Genomic DNA, 24,665 nt, shown 5'->3' with positions numbered 1-24,665 from the left:
CTCTCTCTCAAGTGTCACGCACTGTAAGAAATAAAGCCGGACAGGCTGTCCAAGGCAGAACAATTTGTACACATGCACTTCAGCTGTCAAAGTTAATTTCTTAAGTACAACTAGGACAAAAACCCCTACGCACCGAAAAATAAAACTTTGCAATGGAAGGTTTTATTAAAGAAACACTACAGGACAACATAGAGTGCATTCTGCTTTTCTCCTATGTGCTGTTAGCACAGTCACCTCAAACACTGCGTATGGTTATGATCAACTCTGAAAATACAGTGAAAGAGAAGGGCAAGGGAAGCTATTTGGAAATTGTACCATAAAAGATTAGAGAAATCTGAATTCTAAACAGGATGTAAATGAGGGCAACGGGACAGTAATTTGTTACACCACAATCAAAACAGCATAAAACTCGCTTTCTTGATATTTACTCTGTAGCACTATAAGAAAAATAAGTGAACCCAAAAACTAATTTAAAATAACAAAGCTTTGCTTTTACATTACACGTAACTACTGTGGCTGACAGCCCACTGATTTCTGAAGTATGGATACTTGTGGATTTAATAGGAAAGTGCAAGTTCACTGAATCCCCCTACTCCACGGCATAAGCTCAGTAGCCAGGGCTGAAGATATTAGCCCAGGACTCTCCCACCAGGAGCTCTACTCCTCCTTTAGCAACAGCTTTGGTTGCCATCAGAAGAGATCACTGACTGGCCTGGTAGAGCCACGAGAATGAAGTGAAAGGTCCTGGCTCCCATCACACGTGAAAAACTACAACATGACAGTGAGTACTGCTTTCACAAGGATCCCAAGCAGCTCATCGAGTCACCAGGATCACTGCCTCTGCATTTCACACTTATCTTGAGGGACACTTACCTGCCTCAAAATCAGGAGCTCCTGTGGAGCTCTTGTGTGATGCCCTTGAACCAGTCAGCTTAGGTACAGACAAGACGCTAGGCGCACCACCACAGATGTCGATGCAAGCTGCAAACATGCCCTGAACAATGGATAAAAACACTGAAAAGGGCCCCTGCTGATAGCACCTGAAATATTTAAGTAAAGTCTGGTTTAGATGCATTCCTACAAGCCACAGGCGTTGTGGGGACTCCTTGCCAATGCTGAGCAAAGGCTCTCCAGCCTACTTGGAGAGCACTGAAAGTCATGGCCCTCACGAGCTACCAGATTATGGCCAATAGAGAAGAAAGTGCCTGCAGAGAGAGAGAAGAACATGTTTCCACCCACATCATGGATTCAAGTAAGGCTGGAAGCAACACGCAAATAAATGAAGTAGAAGGCAGCCAGCATTTAAAGCTCTTCCTGAGCAATCGAGATGTTCTCAGGGCAGCATTTGGCCAGGGGACCAACAGACTACACCTGGCAGCAGGTATGACAGACAAGCCAGTAACAAAATAACCTGAAAAAAACCAACCAGACAAAAGCACCACCCAGTCCACAAGTAGTGGCCTTGCACACACCATGACAAGCCACTGTGTGGTCTGCAGCTCCCTGTGCTGATAGGAAACATCCCACCAAAATAATGGCACAAATTCCACCAGCGTAGTGCTCAAAGACCCTTCTGAGCAACATTACTGAATGTAGCAAGCTCCATTCCCCTGTGGAATGGGTCAGTATTAAGAGGCCAAGAGCTCGTTTCAAGTGATTTCAGAGAGCCCTCTGCAATTTCAACACTTCTGCTGTGTGCTAAACCATGTACTGTCATGACAGGACTAAACTCTTCACACCTGAGTGACCGCATTCCTATTCAATAGCAGGACCAAGTAAGGCAGCTACCAGAGAAAGCCCACAGTTCCTGGTTTGTGGCTGGATAGTCTCAGCACACTGTCTCTCCCCAGGCACCATTAATTTTTTGGTGCTTCGGCTGGAGGAAGAGGGGTAGTGGAAAGAGGACCTGGGCTTTTTGGTTCAAAATGAGAACATGCTGAAGGGAAAGAGAGAAGGTAGCAGCCCCAAAGACACAAACTGGGCCTCAGATGAGTTATCAAGAAGTGTCACGCCTTCCCTCTGCCTTGACCTCCCCTCCACAAAATTACCTGGCTCAGCGCAACATGAACACGTGCCAAAAGCCAAGCCCTGTTTATTACATAGGTTACCTTCACGATCAGGTGAAACTTAAAGAGTGTTGGGAGCTGGTTGGTTCACACTCGTTAACTTCTTCTCTCTGGCACTTATAAACCTCAGACTTGGCAGAACATGGAGCAATTGGACCTCGGATCTTACGCAGAAGTGGAAGCACAAGAGCTGAACTATTTCACAACTCTGTTCAAACAAGTTTCTAGTTTAGTTTGCCTGTCTGGCCCACAAGTATAATAATTATACAACCAATGTTCAAAATTAGGCTGCAGGTGACCTAATAAGACTGTATATTTTTTTTTTAAAAGTGAAATCACCAACATGTGTTCAGAATCCATCCCTCTATTATTTTTATTTTTAATTTTAATTTCTCTTCAGATAGGCCTAGACAAAAAGATTACTTAATTCTCTGTACCAGTATATATACAGCATCAGGAAATGCTGTGAGACAGAATTCCAGCGCTGGCTAACATCATCTGATATGCAAAAACACCACCAAATAAGATGAAGCTTTCCTACACTCCAGATTATTTCCAACATGTTTCCACAGCTGTTGGATAAAAAGTTGCAGAAAGTTAACATGGAGAAGCACTTGAATCATAATAACCGTTATCTGACATATCATTTTGTACCAGGAGAGACTGAAATTTCCATCTGAGAAGACAAAAATAGCTACTGCTTTGATGAAAACTTGGGAAAAAAACCATCAAAAACCAACCTCACCCAAGCCCACCAATTTTTTATTTCTTTTCACTGGAGATGGTTAAAAGCATCTTACCCTGGATTATGCAGCTCAGTATGGGCCCCTAATAAAAGACTTCATTGCAAAATTGCTGTATGACTGAGTGAAACAATGGCTTCTTTATTAATATTTTAAAGACTCCTGAGGGAAATGCTGTACAGCTGAAATGCCCTCAGTGAAAGGTTCATTGCCATGCTATGCACTTCTGCTGTGTAATGTTTTACAAGCTGCGCTGCCCTGTGAATGGGGAGAGTTAGTTCTCAGCTGGTAGAGGCAGCTTGCATAATACCAGACAAGTTAATCGGTAACAAGCAATGCAGGAGACCTTTGTTCCGAGTGTGACATACACAAATTCCACACTAAGCACATTGACGCTTCTGAGAGTTACTCATTGACATGCTTTATTAAATTGCTTGGACTATACCTTGATGCACCAAAAAGATTAGTTTAACAGAGCTGCATCCCTCCGATGCCTTCCATCCTAAACCGTTGCACTACAACCTCAACCCACGGATCAGCTCACTACTGGCATGAAGACATTTCCAGGGTCTGATGATAGCAAGCACCTTGCAGCATGCCCATGTGTCAAGACAATGGCAATGGGAAGGCAAGGAAGCAGCAAACAGAAAAAAGCAAGTTGGCAGCCAGCAGAGAGCTTCTGTAAGAGGACTCTGTGCTTACGGAAATTATTATGGGAAGCATTTTGTCATGTCCCCCGCTGCAAGGCGAGTGCCCCCGTGTCCACTCTGAACAGCTTGCTAAAACACCACCCTCCCCGCAGCCCCCCTGAATAAAAGTAAAAGGAAAGGAGGCGTAAGGCATGCTTCTCCTGGCACTATTTGGAATGCCAGACCAAGGACAGCTGGCTTCTAGCAGGTGGAAGACACATTGCATCAAAAGCCCAGGAGCAGCACAGCTCTTAACACTCGTCAGAGCACTTAGTTAATAGCAAGTCTGAGGAAAATGATGCTGGTTTTCATCGCCCACAGCAATTGTCCGGACAAAATACATCTGCTGAACTGGCCCGTCCTGTCACTGCTTATCGTACGACATCACCTTCCCATCTCCCCAGGGCTGGATCCAGCCAGCTGAACTTCCACTGCCAGAACTTGTGTGAGTCTCCGCCCGTCAGACTGCTGCAGCCCATCTGTACAGCTAGCTTATATTACTCGTTTGCTTAAATGCCTTATAAACAGTAAGCCAGTGTCACTGGTGCAAGGCTGGGCAAGTGAAAGAAGAGCTTCCAGCAGTTCGCTGCACAGTCTGCCAGTCCCCAGCCTCACTCTCGAACATCACTGCACAGATGAAATTCAAAGAAGTGATAGGGAAAACAACAACCATCATGACAGCTCTCCCAGAAGACAAACAAAACCCACTCTTCTTTGATAACAGCAAAATCATCCCCCTTCGATAGGTTATTTTCATGTCTGCGGATGCCACAAATAGCTCTGAGGCGAGAGAAGGCCAGCAAATGACACTCGAAGAGGTCCTTGCTACCGCCCGGCTGGAGAGCTGCCCGCAACGCTGAAAACTGACACATTTCCCTCCACAGTCCCAATGCCCAAGGCAGAAGGCACGCAGCAGCCACGCGAAGGCATGCAGGCAGCACTCCGAGGAGCCCGTGGAAAGAGCACCCATGGGGACACAAGACTGAGAAGGCAGTTGGCACATCCTCCACTCCCATGAAAACTGGCTCAACAGCCCATCCCACTCCGCAGTTTCTCACATAGCCTACCAAACGCGCAAAAGCATCCTCTCCCTCTATGTGTAAGTATACACACATATACATGTATGACTATTAAGCATTTTTTAGTTATGCAAGGAAACCACATGAGGCTGGCTGATTGCCCAAAAACCACAGCATAGGAACAAAAAACTAGCGTGGATGGCTCAGACACAGCAGGCTGCATCTCAACGGAGAGGCCTTTCAGGTACCCCAGACATGTGCAGTCTCTTGTCCCCGGAGTATTTTGCTGCAGTACAAATGCCCTTATGGAACTGCTCACCAAAAAAAAAAAAAACCAAAACCAAACCCAAAACCAACCAACCAACCTTGAACTTCACAGTATGAGCAACAATTTACAGGCAGAGCATGCCAAAACCCAGAAATACTGATTTTGTTATAACTGCAGATCTAAGCTACTATTTTTTTAATGGTTGCAGATTGTGTGCAGATTCCTGCATAATCTGAAGGGTACTCAGTCACTTGAGACCCAGCGAACTGAGATGTGTGTACAGCACCACCTCCTGTGGAAAGTTTTACTCACTGTACTTCCAGTGATGTGAGTAAGGCCTTCATGGGCTGATTTTTAATTTGCCTTCACTTCTTTAAGGAGCCATAAAAACCATGAAGTCCGGTAGCCACAACACATTGTATCAAGTACTTTGATTAAAACTAGTCCACGGATGACTAATTTCAAGGAAACTTGTTTTGTCTAGAGAATGATGATTCATCAGATCCAATGGCTTGCAAGCTTCTATTTCAACAAGATATTTATCAGAAATGTTCCTCAGGTCAAAGACGGTGAGTTGAGAAACAGTATCATCTTTCACCACATGTACATGAAAGACACAAATGCAAAACCATCTCTAGCCTGTTAAATAAAGCACTTACTTACTTGGCATATAAACCATGAGTGTTCCAGTCTTTGCTCTACCTGACTCAGAAGGAACATGAATGCAGGTGAGTACTGTAACCGTTTGCTTGCTTCAAATAGTACCTGCTTTATATAAAATACAAAAAAAATGACAAGAGGTAGAGCAGTACCTGCTTTGAATGTGGGAAACAAATGCAAACCCCTTCTCTGAATGAATGTCCTATGCAACATCAGTTGATCAGAAAAATTAAGAAACTGCTGGTTTAGCCTTTACTCATGAAACCCCATCATCTCATAAAAACTCCAGTGCTATCAGACTCCCTTCTCTATTCCCTCCTTTCTTTCCTCTTCCCATTAAAATGGAAAACTGATGACAAGGCTGAGAAAATGGACTGTTCCGAGCTATTTGTGTCTATCCATTGTCACCTGTGAAAATACATCTTGTACTGATACGAGGACATACAAGTCTATGAAGTGAATAAATGTCTGACCCAGTAAGTCAAAGAGATCATCCAAAAGGCTTCAGGGCAATATTCACCCTCCTCCTGTATCACTAAACTAGGAATAAAAGAAGCAGTTACAGCTTTACAACTGAAAATACACTGATTTTTCCATTGTGACCAGTTGCATTTTAGGCTCAACTGCATCTCCTCTCCTCTCTTGAGCCAAAGTGAATTATTCATTAATTCTGGTATGCTTTAGTCACTGCCTAAAACGTGAAGTAGTTTGTCAAACAAAGGCAGGAGTTAAGGGTCAAACTGCTGGGAGCAAGCACTGGTATTTGCTTTTGGGGTTTGTTTGTTTGTTTGTTTGTTTGAGAGTTTTTTAAGATTAAAAGTGAACTTCCCTTTTTCCAGGTCCATGGAAAAGAGGTCTAACAAAAAAACATTGAAGAACTGCTGTACTACATTAATTAAATATAGTCTTCTAAAACTAGGTGCACAAGCTGGCCCTTACCACCCAAGACAGTGGTGTTCTCTCTCCTTTCCCCAAGTACTCCTTGGTCATGATTTCTGGGAGAAAGGTCATGACCTTGCCCTTCCTAGTGACTGCCAACTAGGTATGAACCACCAAAGTCACCTAGAGTTTGGCTATTAACTTCAGCAAGCATTTGATCTAGCCCTTAATTACCTATCTCATCTCCTCTTAGATGTCTCCATTTGTGGACAATCAGACAGGAGCTGCCATTGCAAACACTCTTCAAATTTCAGTTAGAACTTAAACTTGAAACTCTGGAGTTCCTAGCTCTTGAATACAGATTGCCAAACTCACCTTTCATCAGCAAAACAGGAGTACACTTTGCATATAGGCTGCTTTTTGGAGCTATATTGGGTAGTAACTGCAGCAGAGTATTAACACTGTACAAAAAACGGTGCCACATGAAGAAAGGAAAGAGATTGCTAGGGGTAAATCAATTTTCTTTGGGGTTTTAAAAAGGATCCTTCATCTTTGTAGTATAAATCTCACAGGTCAGATTTCTCTCTGAAATTTACTCCAGACTCCTCCTCCTCTACTAATCAGCTGCCCTACAATGATACTGTAAAGCTTTTATAGCAACAATAGCATTAACATCCCAGCAACAACAAGATCTCCTACCAGAACACGGATATAACGAACACATGCTGACTCCGTATCGAAAGAAGCAAGTTCCACTGTGCCAACATAGCCAAGGTCATTCTCCTCAATGACAAGCACCTTACCTATCTCTGAATTCATCTTCTCCGAGTCTGAGAATAACAGCTCTGTTAAACTCAGTATATGAAAATATTCAGTTATCCATTAAAGAATGAAAACATTAACTATGATTTACTGAACAGCATACTTCTTAAAAATGTTAGTCTGTCTCAATTTCCTTCTATGGTTGCCTTGCATGCCACACAGTCACTCCACTCTAGCCCAGCACGTACAGCGCTGGTACAGTTATTGGGGCTGAGCGCTGAGCGGGGTGAAAGGTCTGGTTTCTGCTTGCCAGCAAATGAGACCTCTGTGACTGGATTTGAGCTCCTCTCACAGAAAAGCTAAGGAAAAAGTCCTTTCCAAGGTTGATCTCTGTGTATACTGTATCATTTTTTTTTCATGAGTTCTGGCAAGCCCTTGCACTTAAGCAAATCCAGAGGTTATTTTTTATTTTGCTTACCTAGGTTTTCATGCAACTACATTTCTTACAGAACACAGATCTAGAGATACTCCAAGAATTAAAGTGTTCACAGTAAAAAAGGTTTATATAGTTTACATTATAATGCTTATTTGCCAGACAATCTGAATGAAACATTTACTGCTTTATTTACTCATTAAAGAACATTGACCGATGTCCTTTACAGCTGCTGGCTTAACCTGGACTGTTACAGAAGAAACTACAGACAATGAAGAACCACATTCTGTGTACAATTATGCCTATGGTAAAAAAAGATTTTAGACCCCTCTCCCAAAAAAAGACAATCAATAAGTGACTGTTAAAATGACCAGTCTGCAATGGGAACTGCAAAGTGTGCAGTGAAAGTAATACCAGATCACGAACTTAGCTTATGATTCAGCTGTAGGATTCAAAGGACAAATACATGTAGTGGAGACCTTGAGAAAGGACCCCAGTCTCAATTTTTGTTTTGGAGAAGCAATTCAACTGCTTTGTCCCACCCACCTCACTTACAGTAGCTGTAAACTCAATTTAAACAACCAGCAAAATGGGGTTATAACACGCTTCACACCACCATAAAGGAGACAGACTGTGGACACGAGAGAGAAAAAGAATTCTGCTGAAGTACTAAAATGCTCTGTATTGGTGAGACACTCATTTTTCCCTTGCAGGCTATGCCTTTTTTCTGCTGCCATTGAAAAGCCATGACTGAGGGATTTTAGGCATGTGGTGACAAATACCTGTTCCCTTGTTTAAATCCAGTCCCTCTGGGCAGAAACTAGAAGTTGTCTACTTTTAATGACAGCTTGGAAATGGTTTAAAAAGCTGTAACTTTGTTGATACTTTGTTGAGGCTGCTATTCTCAGTGTTGAATTTCACTCCTCTATTCCTTAAACTAGATGCAGTTTCCTGGCAAACAGCACTTGAACCCACAGATCTGATTTTATTTCATGAAGGGAGACGGTGAGGCAGTTAGCTCTTCCTCTCCCCTCAATGAAAACACCATTTTGGCGGTGTAAAATTACCCAAGCTAGGAAAACTCTTGCTGCTCCATCATTCTGCTATAGTCTTACAGCAAAACACTCAAAAATACACGTAGACAGTAAAACAGAAGCTATGCATGCACTGGAAAAACATCTGCATTGATGCAGAGATCCATCCATGATACACTCACACACCGCTTCAACCCCCTTGCGCAGATCTTAGTTTTGAGGCATGGAGTTAAATGAGTGAGCTTGTTCTGGTTTTCACAGTGAGTACTTCTGTCTTTATAAACTCACTTAATTTAACATTTTCCCATTTTATTGGGCTTTAATGAAAGCTTACAAAGCCAAAAATCAGATCATAATTAGTAATAGAAACCACAGGAAATACCAACTGCTGTGCATAATTATGACAGTCTACAAATAAACCTGGACCCTATCTGGAGAATTTGAATCCCTAGTGCCTGTAATATTTCAAGCCCCACACAAGCTCACTGTAGAGATAATCCAGATCAGGACTCACAGTGGTCATACAAGAAAGGGCTAAGGAGGTGTCCCTGGGGAAGCACTCTTAGGTGCTGATATCCAGTCCCAAAGACACATTCAGCCAAAGACTCTTGACTTTCATTCCATTAAATACTTCATTGTACTACATTCACTCAAGAAAACTGCATGATGAATTTTTTACAGTATCAGAATTAACCAAGTTAAATGCCTTTAATAAACTCTTCGCTTTTTTTTTTCTAGCTATCACTGACCTCCAACACAGCTATTCCACATATAAAACACTTCAACAGCTTAAAACACTGTCAAGTATAGCTTTTCACTTTACAACTTCCTATGATATAAAAGCACGTTTGTCTAGCAGGTCTTACCTCCAAAAGTCCATCTTCAGGTAGGTCTGTGCAGTGGACAGCATTCTGAATCTTGTTCTTCCCAAAGACAGCACGCAGAGTTCCAGGTCGGAGATGACGGGCTATTTCCTATTGAACAGAAGAAAACCAGAAGACCTTTGTGAAACGCACTGTTCTCTTATGTTGTGGACACAATAGAATCTTATAGAGTAAAAAATTATTTTGCTATTAATATATGTGTGGTACACTAGAAAAGAAAACGAAGAGGGAAATTCCAACTTGCACTACACATATACACAACATACACCCCTTGTCCTGTCACCACAGGCCCTGCTAAAGAGCCTGTCCCCATCTTTCTTACAGGCCCCCTTAAAGCACTGGAAGGCTGCAATACAGCCCAAGGGAGATGAGGGAGAGTCACAGGCTTCTGCTGAGTGAGACACAGGCGCGCCCAGTCACACGAAGGAAAGAGAAAAGAGTGACCCCGCTGAAGATTAAGTACTGTCATGCACCTGATAGCATATAAATAAAGACAAGGGCCATAAACAGATACATCTCCCTGATACTTGTATTAATACAATTAGCTCATGTTAACACCTTTGCAGCTCTCAAGCACAGAATGTGATGTCTTTCATGAGCAGACACAAGCACACCACCTCGCAGACTGCCTCCCCTAACACTGAACTATTTGCCTCAGAACCTTACATTTGTTAAGCCCAGCTACTGAACAGCCTCTCAGTCTTTTCTTCTGTGGTGCTTCTCTGACACCATGACTAGCATCAACATCTGATCCCCTCTGAGGATCAGTCCAGACTCTCTCCACCTCTTTCTCTGTTCTTTGAAGTTGACATTTCAATACTACTCTTCACCTACAATGCCAAACGCCTCCTTGGCCTCTCAGAGTGTTTCTCTTACTACAGCAGATACCACTCAGGAGCTGAGATAACATTCTTCCCCTACCCCTTTACTATGGTACATCTCCCATCTTATACCACAGAGGCTTGCCTTCACTGGCTCTCCCCTCCACCATGCTCTTTCTTTCAAGGCGTAATGCAGTCCTGCTGTACTTCTCTGCACTATCACCTTCCAGTATTGTCTTTTAACCCCTTTTCTATGCCAACTGTCCTACACTTTGTTGGCCTCTGTCCCCAACACCCTGGAGCTCTTCTCCAAGCCTACTGCATGCACAGTGTGCCTCCTTTTAAAATTCAGTGGTGATGGCATTAACCCAGTCTTCCCTCCTTAAAACCCTTTGGATGTTCTTCCATGAGTGCCTCCTGAGCACTGCTGCCTGTGAGGGGACAGGCTGGTGACAAGCTCGTTCTATAGCTACTGAACAAAAATAAGCATTCTTCCTTGCCAACAGAGCCTACCTTGGCCCCTTTCTGAAAAGGCACTGGGTACATTAGGGTGTAATCACTTTGGAAGTGGGCAGCATAGTTTCACCGTGCCACTCCCAGGTGTTTGTTTCGGTGTCAGAGCTGGAGGTTACTGCCCCCAACAGCCAAGTCACCAGACTGGATTGTCCAAGCATTTCTTAACTTTCAGTGTCAAATGGGTTCAAAGTGACTTCAGTAGTGGCTCTTGGCTGACCTGGAAAACTTTGCATAGGTACAGATGAGAACCACTCACATGATGCACACTCTCTTCTGGGATGGCAGTGAATGTTTTAAGCTAGTCCCAAAAGACCTCACAAGAGCATTTTCTGTCAATACCTTTAGCCACTTTCCAGCTTCACCCACTTGTTGTCTCATTACTAAACTAAAGACAATGGTACTTTAAGGGCAAGTTGTTCTCTTAGCCCAGCAAGTCCTAGCTACTTTCCTGTAATAACAATTATGGTGATCTGTTACCTAGTAACCTAGATCTGTTACCTATGGTGATCTGTTACCCACCTGGAAGACAATTAAACTGCTTTAATTCTTGGAGTGTGTCTAACCTAAAACATGCTATGAGGAGAAGTTTCGGTTCCCCATTGTTACTGTGTGTACGTCACAGGTTATACAGGATCTTTGGGTATGAATGTCAAGGATATTTGAATAAGATACACTCACAACATCAAACAAATCTCACTTCAGAGGAAAGTTCAAGAATTTCACTTTAAATTAAAAAAAAAAAAGCCCCAAGGAGAAAAAAAACCTTCTCTACACAGTCCTCATTAAAGGCTTATGATAAGAAAGTCCGCTGGAGAAACAAAAGTCACATGCCAGTTAACTATAGCCATGTGACATTTTAATCAAGCCCTCCTTGAAACAACTGTTGATTCCAGTTAAGAACTAGCTGTCAGGAAGCTGGAAATGGCACTAGGCTTTCAATTATTTTAAGGAAAGTTTGGGCATTTTATAAAAAAATTTATTGTGGCTATGAACCTTTGGAAACACTTTGGCAAAAAACAACTCAGATCTGAAAAGTGAAAGCTTGGTATTTCATATTCTGTTTATTTCCTATCCATCAAACTCTTTCGCTCAAACTGTTCCATCCTCCAACAGGTCCAAAAATGCTGCTGCTTATGAAACTTTCCCAAGTTTTCCCTTGACCCATTTTCCTCACCAAACCCACTTTTCATCTTTTTTTTTTTTCCTTTTTTCTTTTCTTCTTTCTTTAAAAGCAGGTATGGCCTCCTGGCTTATCATTTGTCCTAAGCTCCCATTTCTACTTCACAACAGAAGACCTCATGTTTCTTCTTTCAGACTCACTCTTTCTCACTAACATTGGCAAAAGCTCCTACTGTTGCAGTAGACAATCTCCTTGTTCTTCCTTCAATTTTTCAATGCAGGTTACTACGCATTCTCCTACCCTCCTGAAACTCATCAGCCATCTTGCACAAAAAGGGAATCATTCTGTTCTGCCTGGGATTGCATTAGATTAGAAGTATACAAAGGTAGGTCCTCCAGCACATTGTTAGCACCCGATTAATAAGAATCTAAATAAGCCTTTCTTGCCATCAGTTAACAAACAGGATGAGAGATAAAGGAGTTTCTGTTTATATTCATGTAGCCAAAAAAGGACAATAATTGTCAACTCCAAAGTTTTACTATTCTGTTGCTTTCTTACTACACCACTGAGGAACCCTCAGGGAATGGGGCCTCTGTAAATGACGGGGATACAAAGAGCAGTGTGGATCATATACAGGTGTCCTTGTGTATGTATGGCTGGAAATCTTGGGAACCTCTCAGGGAAGGAGGAAGAGAGTTTCTTACAGAACTTACTCATTGCACATATTAATATGCATTCTTCTGCTCCACAACAGGAAGCTTGTCAAGCATTTTATTTATAGAGCTTCACCTGCAACAACAGGGAGATACAAATATAACAGTGGGGTTTGGGTTGGTTCCTCCAAACCCTTCCATCCCCTTTTAAATAGGGATGCCACAAACTTGCACCTCACATAAAGAATACACTGTCTGCGGCAAAACAAACCAGGGTTGCTGTACCAAAAGGCTTCATCCTCTTTGGTCTTATTTAGCAGGCTGTTTGATCACACCTTACAGGCTGGGCTTTGATCTACAGATAGCCCTTTGAAGATCCTTGTCCTAGAGAAGATACAGATGCATATATTTCATGTTTCTCTCTATCATGTAACTGCCCAATGCAATACTGCCTATATGAAGTACTTAGCACATCCTAAAAACTTTCTATTTCTATACAAGGGAAACAAAAACATCACCAATGCCAGTAATATGTCAAATCAGACTGAAAAATCATAAACATACTCATGAGCAAAGCTCATTAACTGCTTTTCCTTCAAATGGCCATTTTTTCATGGGCTGGATGGGAAGTTACATAGAACAGTAATATGTATTCCAGCCAAAACAGCAGATTTCGAGAAAATTTGGCCAGCTTTTTAAAAGCATCTGTCTTGAATACTTAATTTGCTATCTAGAAGGGCTGAAAGGCCACTGCTCTTAAACATTTCTTCATGCTTTGTTGTTGTTTAAATGTCATTCACGAAAAAGCCAAAGAGGTGACCACTGACTCTGTGCAGCAAGCTTTTCCTCCCTTCTCAGTGGGAAACAGCACAAACTCTGACTGGACCAAAAACACACAAAGGAAGTTTTACATCCTAAAACTTTGTTCTACTTGAACATGAACTAGAACAAGGGAACCTTAAAAATTCATTACTGGTCCTCTTGAGTGAAGCAGAATAAAAATTTGTAATCAAACCGTCTCCTACCCACAGGGTGCTCCCAGGGCGGGTTCATTCTTTTAGGTCTGCTTTCAGGCCAGCAGCATTCAGAGGACTTCTTGGGCTGCAACAAACTCTGCACAGTCCTCTCTAAGCACCCAGTAAACCTTCTTTTCCTTTTCTATCTGGGCCCTGACTGCATGTGTGCTCCTTACTCTTCTTGGCATTTCTCATTCATCGCTCTTTCTGAAGGCTTTATGTTGACTTGGTCTCCACACCTCTGCTTTCCCCACCCTGTAGTCATGAAGTTTTTTCTTCTGCAGTTCTCCATGCTCCACTGCTGTCATAAAAGATGGTCCCTCCTTCCCCTTGAGGGTGCCAACTGATCCAGAAGGCAGTAGCCAGCCTCAGGCAAACAAGCAAGTACCTTTCTCCTTTTAAGGACCAGCTACATCCTTGTCAAGAGAACAGAACACACATTAACAGTGAACAAAAAGTGTAACGTAAATTCCACCACTCACCGTGGAATTTGTCTAGCTGAACTTTAGCCATTGGAACACTGACTGCCTCATCCAAGCGAGGTACCTGAGCTTCCTCTGTAGTGAGTGGAGAGTGATAAGCCCTTTCAGGAAAAAAAACGAACCCCCCCCCCCGACTTCTGCAATACAACAGCTATTTAAGGTAGGTAGGATAAGTGCCTCTGTTCTCTTCCCATTGTCACAGCTCTTCAGTTGGCTTTTATTTTCAGGGGATTTTAGCACCAGTCATATCACACACTGCTGGTTGCAGCAGAGAGCTGTACAAAGTACTCATCCCTACACAAGCCATAAGCAAGAGATGAGATTATAAAAGCAGCACAGTCTCTGTCATGCAGAGTACAATACTAGAGAAGCATCTCCTGTAACGTTTATACAAGCTAAGAAACACCTTAACATTATTCTTACTGTAGGAACAACCTCACTTGATCAGTCTGATACATCGTTCACACAAGCTCCCATCCAAAGACAAAGGCTTAAGTGTCAAAATGAAATTTGTGGTCACAGATGACCTTGTGCATGATGCCACAAGGGCTAGCTTGCCCCAGCTTGCTTCACATGTTTTCTTTGCAGCCCATACTCCTTCCAACTCCTTCTAGCCAACCAATTTTGACGCGAGTGCTTCCCCACCAGTTCCCTCAGCTCTGACCTGGTGTATATTCCCCAGTTTCATGCAATGAGCCACCTTGCACTCAACATCACCTGCTGCAGAACACAACAATTTTATATCATCAATTCAAGGTCCATTTAATCATCCCTAAATGCAGTGTTAAGCCTTCTGTCTATATTACAGAGAGAAAAAGCTACATGAGATGGTGCTGTTACCACTGTAAAGTCTTTAACTGGGGAAGAGCACATTTTGCCCTAAAATCTGGGGCCTGTCTGTTGAAAGGTACTTGAGAAAGTTTCTAAACACAAAACCAGGTCAATGTTAAAGAGAATGCAATAGGTTTCCTTCAGCTTACATTTCACAAACCAATCCAGAACAGAAATCTCTTGTTGACATAGTGACACATTTTCTCTTTCTCTGCATTCCACATGAGCTGCAGCAACGTCACGTACAAATATGGAGTCAATATCAAAGGCCTTATGCACACTTCCAAGGGAGTCAGTGTTATCAGAAAGTCTTTTGTACTTTCCACATATCGCAAAAAAATAATCAAACCAAAACAACCTCCTCCAAACACACACACACTAAACACCCCTCATCTTTTAATCTTTATCACAAAACAAACTGATACACAGGTTCTCAAGAATCTGGGAAGGTTGCACTGAAAGTCTTCACAGGAGTTAGCCTAATCTTCTATCCTCTGAGCACTGTGCATTTGACCTAGACATTCAGGCTGTCTTCTCCTGCTGATGGCAAAATATTTATGCCCCTACTTACTGGCCATCCTGACAAGTTTCTCCTATCATTAACTGAGCCAATTCTGTGTGCATATAGTTATGTACTTGAAACAGTGTGGCTGTAAAAGTTTGTTCAGCAAATTAAATTATCTCATCTAGGCAACAGCAGCCAAATTTTCAATTGCAAGGCTGTAAAAAGTGCATCTGAGGCTCACCTTCTTCCAAAATCAAATAGTTTTGCAACAGTAGAAGCAAGTAATCAAACCATAGTTTATTTTGTCACAAAAGCCTACTAGGTTTGAGTAAAAAAAAAAAAAAGCCAAACCAAAAAAGGGAAAAAAAATCCATCTGCTTTTCTGTTTATTTTAAAGTCAGCCTACCTCTGAACTACCAGTCTGAAGCCCTGTATCTTTTGGAAGTTCTGTTAACAGACCTAAAATTATCTTACATACTCCAGTGTTGGCAGTTTTTCGGAAGCTTCCTAAGTCTGTAGAAGTTGTTACACTGTCTCCTTCTCACCCTCATCCCCTGAGGCACTTTGATTCTCTCTGCTTCCCTCCCACACATTCCCTACCACTCCTTCTGCCTGGCAGCCCAAAGGTGCTGCACCAACTCCCCGCAGATTCTCTGCTGTGGGCAGCAAACGTGGCGCATTTGCCAGCCTGAGATAGCGTTTTCACTGGTCTTGGTGCTTCTGGTTGATGCTTAAGCAATTCTAATGGCTGACCTGCTCAGAAACTTATTTACTGTTGTATTTGTGTGCCTATCTGCCACTGCTAATGGGCTGAATTTAGATAAGGGCAAGCAGCCACACTTCTGAGTTAAGTGTAAACTAGATTCAATGGTGAAGTCTTGAGGATAACTGACATACCGAATGTAAGTTGGTCGCAAAATAAGAGTAAAGGTAAAATATCTAGCTATCTTGTTGTGTTATCTGGGTGTAAGAAGGGATATTTACAATACTTGGCAAGTTGGAAAAAGGAAGCTTTAACAACTGAAAAGCAACTAACCCCACAAGACATCAGAAAACACAGTATAACTGTAAATTTGATTATTAGTTGCTTTACTTTAAGCTTTAAAGGTGAAATACTGGTCTTACTGATGCCTTCCTAGTGCCTTCAAGGCATCCAGAATATCATCCATTTATTAATTCACCTGTACAATAAAAATAAAAAAAATATTAGGCTGTAAGGGATATTTTGGTATTTCATTAATTCATGTTAGCAAAATATCTGGAGAGTCTCCAGTTAAAGTCACTATGAAGTTGTAAGACATTATTTTTAGTTTGCAGGTATCCTGGCTGAGTTTCCCCCTGTAAGAACAAGAAAAATTATAAATTATATTTTCCTCTGAAATTTTTGAGATGGAATTTTATATTTGCAAAAGCAGTCCAGATATCTAAGCTTTACACTTCGTAAAGCAGAAAAAACTGCTTCAAAGTTCTACTGAGGCTTCTCTAGCTGAACCAGCTTCAGACCATCCACTTCAACAGAAGACGCAGATAAAGTGAAAGACAAAACTCAGAAGTCTGCCATAAGCCCCAGAAATCCTTCTCATTCGGGGCTTAGCATGGCAGAGAGCTTTCCCTTCCACTCTCTGCCCGCAAGCCTCTCCAATCCAACAGCAAGCTTCTCCTTGGAGGCAGCAGTGCTGCTATCTCTTCCCACACAGTTGTGAACAGCCCTGTTCTGATGGAAGGAATCACTCATTATTTGTGTTAGAACTGTTTTTTAAAAGCCCCTGCTGTGTTCAGGAAGGTGCTCCTATACATACTAAGAGACAGTTCCTGGCCTGGAAAACTTACATGAAGAGACACAAAGAACAGAAAATAGGAGCAGAATGGACCCCATTTTTTGGAGTAGGAAACCAAGACAGGGAGTCAGTAATTTCCCAGGGGCACAAAGAAACACACATTTCACAAGGATGACAAGTTCACTGTCTAGCTCTTTGTTCAGATCTTTTGACTCCTAGACTAGTTCCTCAACTATTCTCTCTCCCTGAATTAATGCTGCTTTAATTTCTGTGTAACATTCTGATGTTAAGTCACAGTCTGCAAAACTCAGGCCATGTCAGGTCACACAGTGGAACTTGAGAGCTGCCATGGGAACATGAAGAACTGCTGCTCACCCATCTTCCACCCCAACCTCATTCTAGTCCCTTGATCTGGGAAGTCAAGGGACACAGAGAAAGGGAAAACTTCTTAGCAGGAATATCCAAGGGAAGTCCCATGTGCACGTTGGATGTAGTATATCATACTGTAAGCGAAAGAAGCTGCTAAAAATTCTGCTCAGGTGGCCCTGCAGTAGGACAGAGAATGTCAGCCTAAACAAAACAGACCAGCAAGCAGCACCCCAAATTATTCAGCAGGATATTATTCTCAGTGTTTGAATTAATCATTTTATATCCAGTTTTTAAAATGCTTTTGTTTAGTTAATAGTATCCACAGTCAATAAGACTAGTGGTACAGAATGAAAACTATTACTGCAGCTGTTCTCATGGCTGTCAGCAATTGCAAAGAGGAGGATTTACAATAATAACAACAACAATACCCACCATCATCAGAAATACAAAACCAGACTACTTACTTCTTTTTGTTACAGAAGGGACGTCTTAGGCCACGGTATTTGTTTTCACCCACTCTGAAGCCTTCAATAACATGGCTCAAGCAGAAAATAGCTGCACATACATTCTGGCCACAGCATGTATTTCTTGCATTAGTACAATGGTATGCAAAGCACCTAGGGAATTTCAGTCCATGTACACCCTGTTGCAATGTACAGTACAAGGATACCACTTATGCCACCTAGAAAGCCAAGAGATCCCTCTTAGAGGAAACCCACTTGCAAGATCTCCTTCCATCAGTGATCAGTTCTCCTCAGATCAATCTTTTTTGTGTACCAATTTATAAAGAGTACATCAGATACTCTATGATCTGCAGCTCCTTTTCTGTTTCATTATTTTTAGCTCTTTCACCAATTTATTAACCAAGCAGAGCCTGAATAAGCAGTCCTCTGGGATAAGAAAAAAAGTCATGCACATCCAAGAATTGACTACTCATAAGCTGCTGACTGAAAGACGTGAAACCTTTTGGGACAGCTACAGTTAACTTCAGGATACTCAAAATCACAACATCATCATGGAAAATTACGTGCCCTACTGCCCTTTTTCTACATGTTTATAACTTCCTCTATTGCCCATTTTCAACAAGCACCTTTGTGTATTGACTCTTGCTAACTGCTTTCTGTAGTGCTCTAGAAAAAGCCCTTGCAGCCTGTTATACTAAGTTCTACCTTGATTTATAATTTTCTTAAATGTTTTTTTTACTGGAGATATCATTCATATTACTTCATAACTTGAAGTATATGTAACAGCACTACAAAACTACTGTCTTCCAATGATAAGTCAGAAAGAATTCAAATGAAGGACAAGGCTATCTATAGTCAACAAAAACCTGAGTCAGGCATGTAAGCAAGTGCTCTTAATCTATTCAAATCAAAGATTCTGCAAACACACAAGGTCACTGTGACCAGGATGCTAAGAAACTGGAGGAGAAAAGAGTTGTTTAGTACAGTAACAGTATCATTTTCTTTACCAGAGTGATCTCAGAACTTCCCATATCTTCTGGAAACACTGCTCCCTTTCTTCAAGGAAGGACTAAGGTTATAGATAATTTGGTTTTTGCTTGAATGCTTCTTTGCAGGGATTAACTTTTATATCTTCAAAAACATCACTGTCCAATGTAAAAGAGTGATTTGCTGTCTGCTGTAACCAAACAGAATACAGGGGGAGCTAAGAAGACAACCATGTAGGCTGAAATTAACCCAGAATTGTCTTGTTCTCAAAAAGGCTCTTACCTTGTGCCTTTATGGACTCAATATATTCATGAATCTATTCTCAGAAACCTCAGCAGCTACAGAAGAACCATAATGGAACAGTCCAAAGGAGGAAGGAGGGGAGTATCACATGATCGCCTGATATGTTAGAAGCCTACCTCTTCTACGGTAGTGAGAAACAAAACTTTTCTCTTTAATCCATCTAAGATTTATAAGCAGAGATACAATAAAGATATGGTATTAGCTAGCATTATTTAAAAAACAAATCAAGCAAATGCCGAAAGAAACTAGGCAAGCAAGCAGTTTTAAAACTCTGTGTGGTCACCTTTTAAATAAAATATGATCCATCTAGATGGGATACTAAAGCTGCAACACCACTCTCTAAAACTTGGCATATATTCAAAGCTTGGAGAGAACCTAAACAGGAAGATGCAATACAAATAGGACATGGAAGCATTCATTTTGCAAAACGAGACATGGAGATGGACCAAAAATGCCACACAATCTGAAAAACCCTACATCCTCAGGGCTGAATAGACAAATTTATGTAATTCACAGCATTTATAAGAATCTCGTGTCCATCATAGATGCTTAAAATACCACTTTTTTAATAACACCCACCTATTACTTTAGGATGCACCCAGTCTGAGTGCAAAGGGAGCCTTTATGATCCCTAAGACAGTTTTTCAGGCTTCTTTCACACCTACCTATAGAACAATTAGTCTTTGTGATTTCAGATTAGGCTAAATGTCTTCATGTGTCTGCAGAGCTGAATGGTACAAAGTCCTTGACCAAGAAATTGAGTTTTCTTAAAAAGTAAATATTCTAAGTGTGGCTTAAACCCTTACAAAAATGGCTAGCCCTACGATGCTTTGCAGGGAAAGGCCTAAAAACCTAGCTCTAGGATACCCTGGCATGTTATCCATTCTGGGGAGTAGGTAGGAGGTCTCTATGGCAGCACCGCAAGTCAAGAAAGATCAGGAACCAGTGCTGTTAATACCTCGTGGCACATCCCTGCTTTCCTTCAGTCTCTGGGCTCGTGTTCAGCTTCTCTCCTCTTGCTAAAATAAGGCAAGCTATTCCAGCCTGGATCCAGGCACAAGGAGCCCGGGAAGAACCAGTTCAAAGCCAGAGACAGCCTGACATAAAGGAAAAACAGGAACACAGATGGGAATCCCAAGGCTTCTGAAGCTAATGCTACTTTCCAGGAGGGCATACAAGATTTTTGACAAAATGTTGAAAACTTCCTGCAAATGTCCAGAAATTGCAGTTAAGAAGGTACCTTGTCATAACGGGATACTAAAATATATCGTGACAGGTAGCAGAGGAAACTACGAAAAACCCCTACATAGGCTACAGAGGTTTTGGTAGCCAGAAACTGAGGAAAAAAACCCAAAACATTGCAGCAACCAGAAACAAGATGCAAATGTAGTCCGGTTTTAGTGTTCTCGCAGAAGTGCCCAGCACTTTCTCTCCAGAGGATAAAAGCAGCAGACTCCTCCAGCGTCATGCCTCAGTAGTGGTAGTGGGCTTAATATGAGACAATGCAATATCTTTTATTAGCTACTTTATCAAATGACAGTAATTTGTGACCACTGAGTCTAAGTTCAATGGCCTCCCATCCAGCATTTAGGCACTGCTGACATGTTCAAGTCTGGTAGCTCTGGAGCCTCAGACAAGGAGTGGCAGATGAAAGCTTTTTTTCAAACCGTAACCTTGCCAACATGCCTCAATCACATTGGATTTAAAGCAGAGTTCAGTCCTGAGGGCTCTGTCAGTATACAGTGTCCTGATGGAGACTGCCAGTTATCACTAATAACAGCAATTTTCAACACATATGCACCTACCCATCCAGAATCAAAGTGAGCCTGCAAACTCCAGTTCCACATGACACTGAACAGCTATCACATGACAGCAACCTTCAGGCAATAACAAGCCACATTTAAAGCAAGCCACTTGCAAGCAAAAGGCTCCTCCACCACTACTAGTGCTCTGATTTTTGTTCTCATCTCCCCACAAAGACATATTTCAGTGAGGCTGAAGTCCCTCTTCCTATCAAAGGACCTCTTGTCACCTGCAAAGGGTGGCTTGGAGAAGACAGTATACAAGAAACAGAGCTCTAAGCAGGTCACCTCAAAATTGTAACCAGATCATGCATAGATGCCACTACAAAGCACATACACACACACAATTAAAGCGAATGGGATTGCAGTGGGAGTGTGTCAGGGGCTAGCAGACCTCTTCAACGCCCATTCAGAAGCAGAAGAAACATATCAGGAGAACTTACTATGAACACTGAATTAATGCCTGTAAAAATTAATTATTGGATTCTTGACTCTCAGCTGCTCCCAGGTCTACACACAGTTTTGACAGAAAGAATATGACATTCATGTATCAGTCTTGTCTGTGGTGCAGCCAGTGCAGACTCCACCTGTTTTAAACCAGGGAAAGCAACTCACTGCCACAGGTGTGTTGTTTGGCATCCAGAGAGACACAGGCTTGTCTCTGACAACAAGCTGTAACACTTTTGGAGGTAAATTTCAAACCATAAACCAACATATTGACAGTCTAAAGTGGTGGCGGCAACCCATGGTTACAATCACATTACAGCTGTGGGTCACTAGAGCACAGCTGTCTTAACACTTCCTTTCTTCTAGATCCAGTCTTAATAAGCCCCTTGCCCAGGCACAGAGGGGTGACATAGAAAAAGGTAGAGGAAGTCCCGAACCCACTGAGACTTTGGGCTAAATGAATGAGCAGTGTCAGCTCAGCAAAAGGGGGCTGCACTACAGGGAAGAATCTCCCTCCCCTGACAGTCAGAAATTACCACATCCCCCAACTAAGAGGCAGTAGCACTGTCCAGAACACATTTTCATTAGACCTGCAGAGGCTCATGTGGAAATTAAAAACTGAAAGGACAGAGTCAGATGACTGACCCTAAATAACATCTAAGCAATTCAATCATGTCTTTCCCATTGCAGGCTTAGACAGCAGGATATCGTAACTGGTATCGATCGATCTGTTTGCTACTCTAGCTGATAATGGTCTGGTGCCGAATGAAAATTTTTATTATTACTACATGACTCAGGCTATCTGAGCAGAAAATCAATTATATGAAAATCTTCTTCACCAAAGAATTAAATTAATAAATCTTATTTCTCTTAAAACACATTATGTACTTTACTGCCAATACTCTGACCACGGCTCACTAGGCTCCACGAAAAATCCACATTGAAACAGCTATGAAGGTATTACCAGAAAATTAATACATGAGAGCTCAAAAATAGTCTTTATAGTTCCTTATATCTTCCACTGAACTATTTTTTATGTGATGTAATATGAAAGTGTTGTACTGGTAATGTAGTTCTATGAACGAACATGAACATTTTTGGTCTCACATGTAGATAAAAATTTTTCAGTGCCAGAGATTCACAGAATGTCTATGCAAACAAAAATCTTCTAGCAACAGTGCTCTTTGGCTCATACAGTTACCTCTATTTAACTGATGTAGTAACTGAGGCAGAAACATATTGAACTTTTTGTCCAAGGTCACACAGTGAGGTCAGGAATGGAGCTAAAGCAGACTCCAGCTCTTTCAGTTCACTGGTTTGTTTTAAACCATGTAATCTCTCTTTTAGCTCTTTGGCATTGATTGAAAAGTACAAAAGACTGTTAATACACTGCTACCCTTAAAATTGCAAATCCCCAATGTAAAAAGAATGTAGGTTAGGATCTAAAGCAAGTACATGAAAAACCCTTTTCAGCCCACTGGATGCAGAAATACTGTAGCACGTCCCATCACTTTACTAGTATCTCACAGCAGAAGGTGCTTGAGTCACTTTTAGTGTACTGCCAATCCTAACTAAAAGCTCTTAAGACTACTAAAAGTTATGCAATCAGTCAGGAACATGTAGCTGATGTAGACTCCTGGAATGTTATAACCAACCTTTTCATTTGTCTATGAAGAAAGTTCAAAAGAAAGGTAAAAATAAAAAAATAAAAGCAATGTATCTAATTTCTGCAGCATTTTACGAGTGTCGTACGAATACTAAGTAATCACCTCAACAAATCCATGACAAAACGTTACCAGCAGCTATTTCAACATAGAAGCTGCATGAAGAAGATGTGAAAACTGAAGCTGTATCTTCAGACCAAAGTAATAACAACAGGCCTCCAACTGCTACAGAGGCCAAAAATACACAAACACCAATCAAATGAATCATCGATGCCAGCAAGCTTAAGTAGTGACAGGATTCCCTGGCCACCATCCCCCTATTCCGAAGTTGAAGTTTTTTGAGCCTTTGCTTTTTGATCCATGTGAAACAATGTCAGATCAATGCCGAACAGTTTGTGGGTTTGTTTTTTTCTTATCACACTGCACACTGTGCTGCATTTACCCCTACCCCTCCAAGCATTTTCATTTCTTTATAATGAAGAAGAAGAAACAGAGCTTCTTTCCTCTTGAATTTTGGTTGCAGTTAGCAACTCTTATTTCTAAGCAATAATGTGTATCAAAAGTTCAAAAGGTTTGTGTTCTGCATTAATATGATTTAATTAACTTTTTAACTCCTCTTCCTAGCTTTCTACAGCAGTTACCTCTTTGCCACAGGTGTAATTTTTTTTTTTCTTGACGTCAGAATTGCACCAGTAGAATCAGAGTGAAATAGCATCCAGCACCAAAAAAAAGGTAATTTAACAACCTGCATAACAAGACTTGATAGTATATTTTGAAAAAGGGCTTAAATGATTCAGACACACCATGGAAAATCAGTGGAACTCAAAGTCATTTCAGAAATCCCATTCCTATCTGAAATCGAAATAGCCAAATAAAAAGTGCTCAGCTGCTCATAGGATCTAAGTGTCTCAAACTTCCTAGCTTTGGGTGCATAGCAGAGGCTGTGGGTGCTTCACCTCCTTGAAAAGCTACACTCTTGTGTGGAATTCAGAGCTCTTTTTTAAACAGTCCTTGTTAACATTGTAAAGAAACAATATTTTCAAGATGAGCATCAGAACAGCCTGCTGGCCTTACACAGGGATGCTGCAACAGTAAGTAAGGAGTAAATCCCTGTTTATTATAGTAGATGTGGCGAGAGCTTTCCGTTTCTAAACGGAAAACAGCCACAGAGGCATTCCAGGACAGAGAGAAAGAACAAGGCACTGGGCGACATCAAGAGCAAGTCACACAAGTAGTCTGGGACCTGGCTGTGAGGAAAAGCTGAGCCAGAGACTGCAATCAGAAGACAAGAAAAGCAAGCATCACGGCTGATCTGAAAGATTACAGAAAGGCCTCAGATGAGACCACCAACAACACAAAAACATCCAGCTGCACTGCAGGAGCTTAAACCTAATGTAATTAAAGATGATGACAGTTGATTAAGAGTGCAATAACCCAGCTGACCACTCACTAGAAAAGTGCCCGTGTACA

The 24,665-nt window shown here is 41.6% G+C and overlaps 1 protein-coding gene across 1 annotated transcript in view; it reads right to left on the bottom strand.

Annotated features, from left to right (window-relative positions):
- Nucleotides 1-381: 381 nt before the first annotated feature.
- Nucleotides 382-24,665, bottom strand: part of NME7 (NME/NM23 family member 7) — a gene marked incomplete at both ends in the record, with an annotated part of 69,468 nt that continues 45,184 nt past the window's right edge. Inside the window, 3 exons of the mRNA XM_082006034.1 lie at nt 382-437; nt 874-994; nt 9,420-9,527. Of these exons, the coding sequence (XP_081862160.1) occupies nt 382-437; nt 874-994; nt 9,420-9,527 (285 nt within the window). The remainder of the gene's footprint in view (nt 438-873; nt 995-9,419; nt 9,528-24,665) is intronic.

The sequence above is a fragment of the Phaethon aethereus genome (assembly GCF_964289735.1).
Source record: "Phaethon aethereus genome assembly, chromosome: 1".
In the NCBI taxonomy this organism is placed as follows: domain Eukaryota; kingdom Metazoa; phylum Chordata; class Aves; order Phaethontiformes; family Phaethontidae; genus Phaethon; species Phaethon aethereus.
Note: the sequence above shows the minus strand (reverse complement) of the source record. Positions and strands in the feature narration are given on the sequence as shown.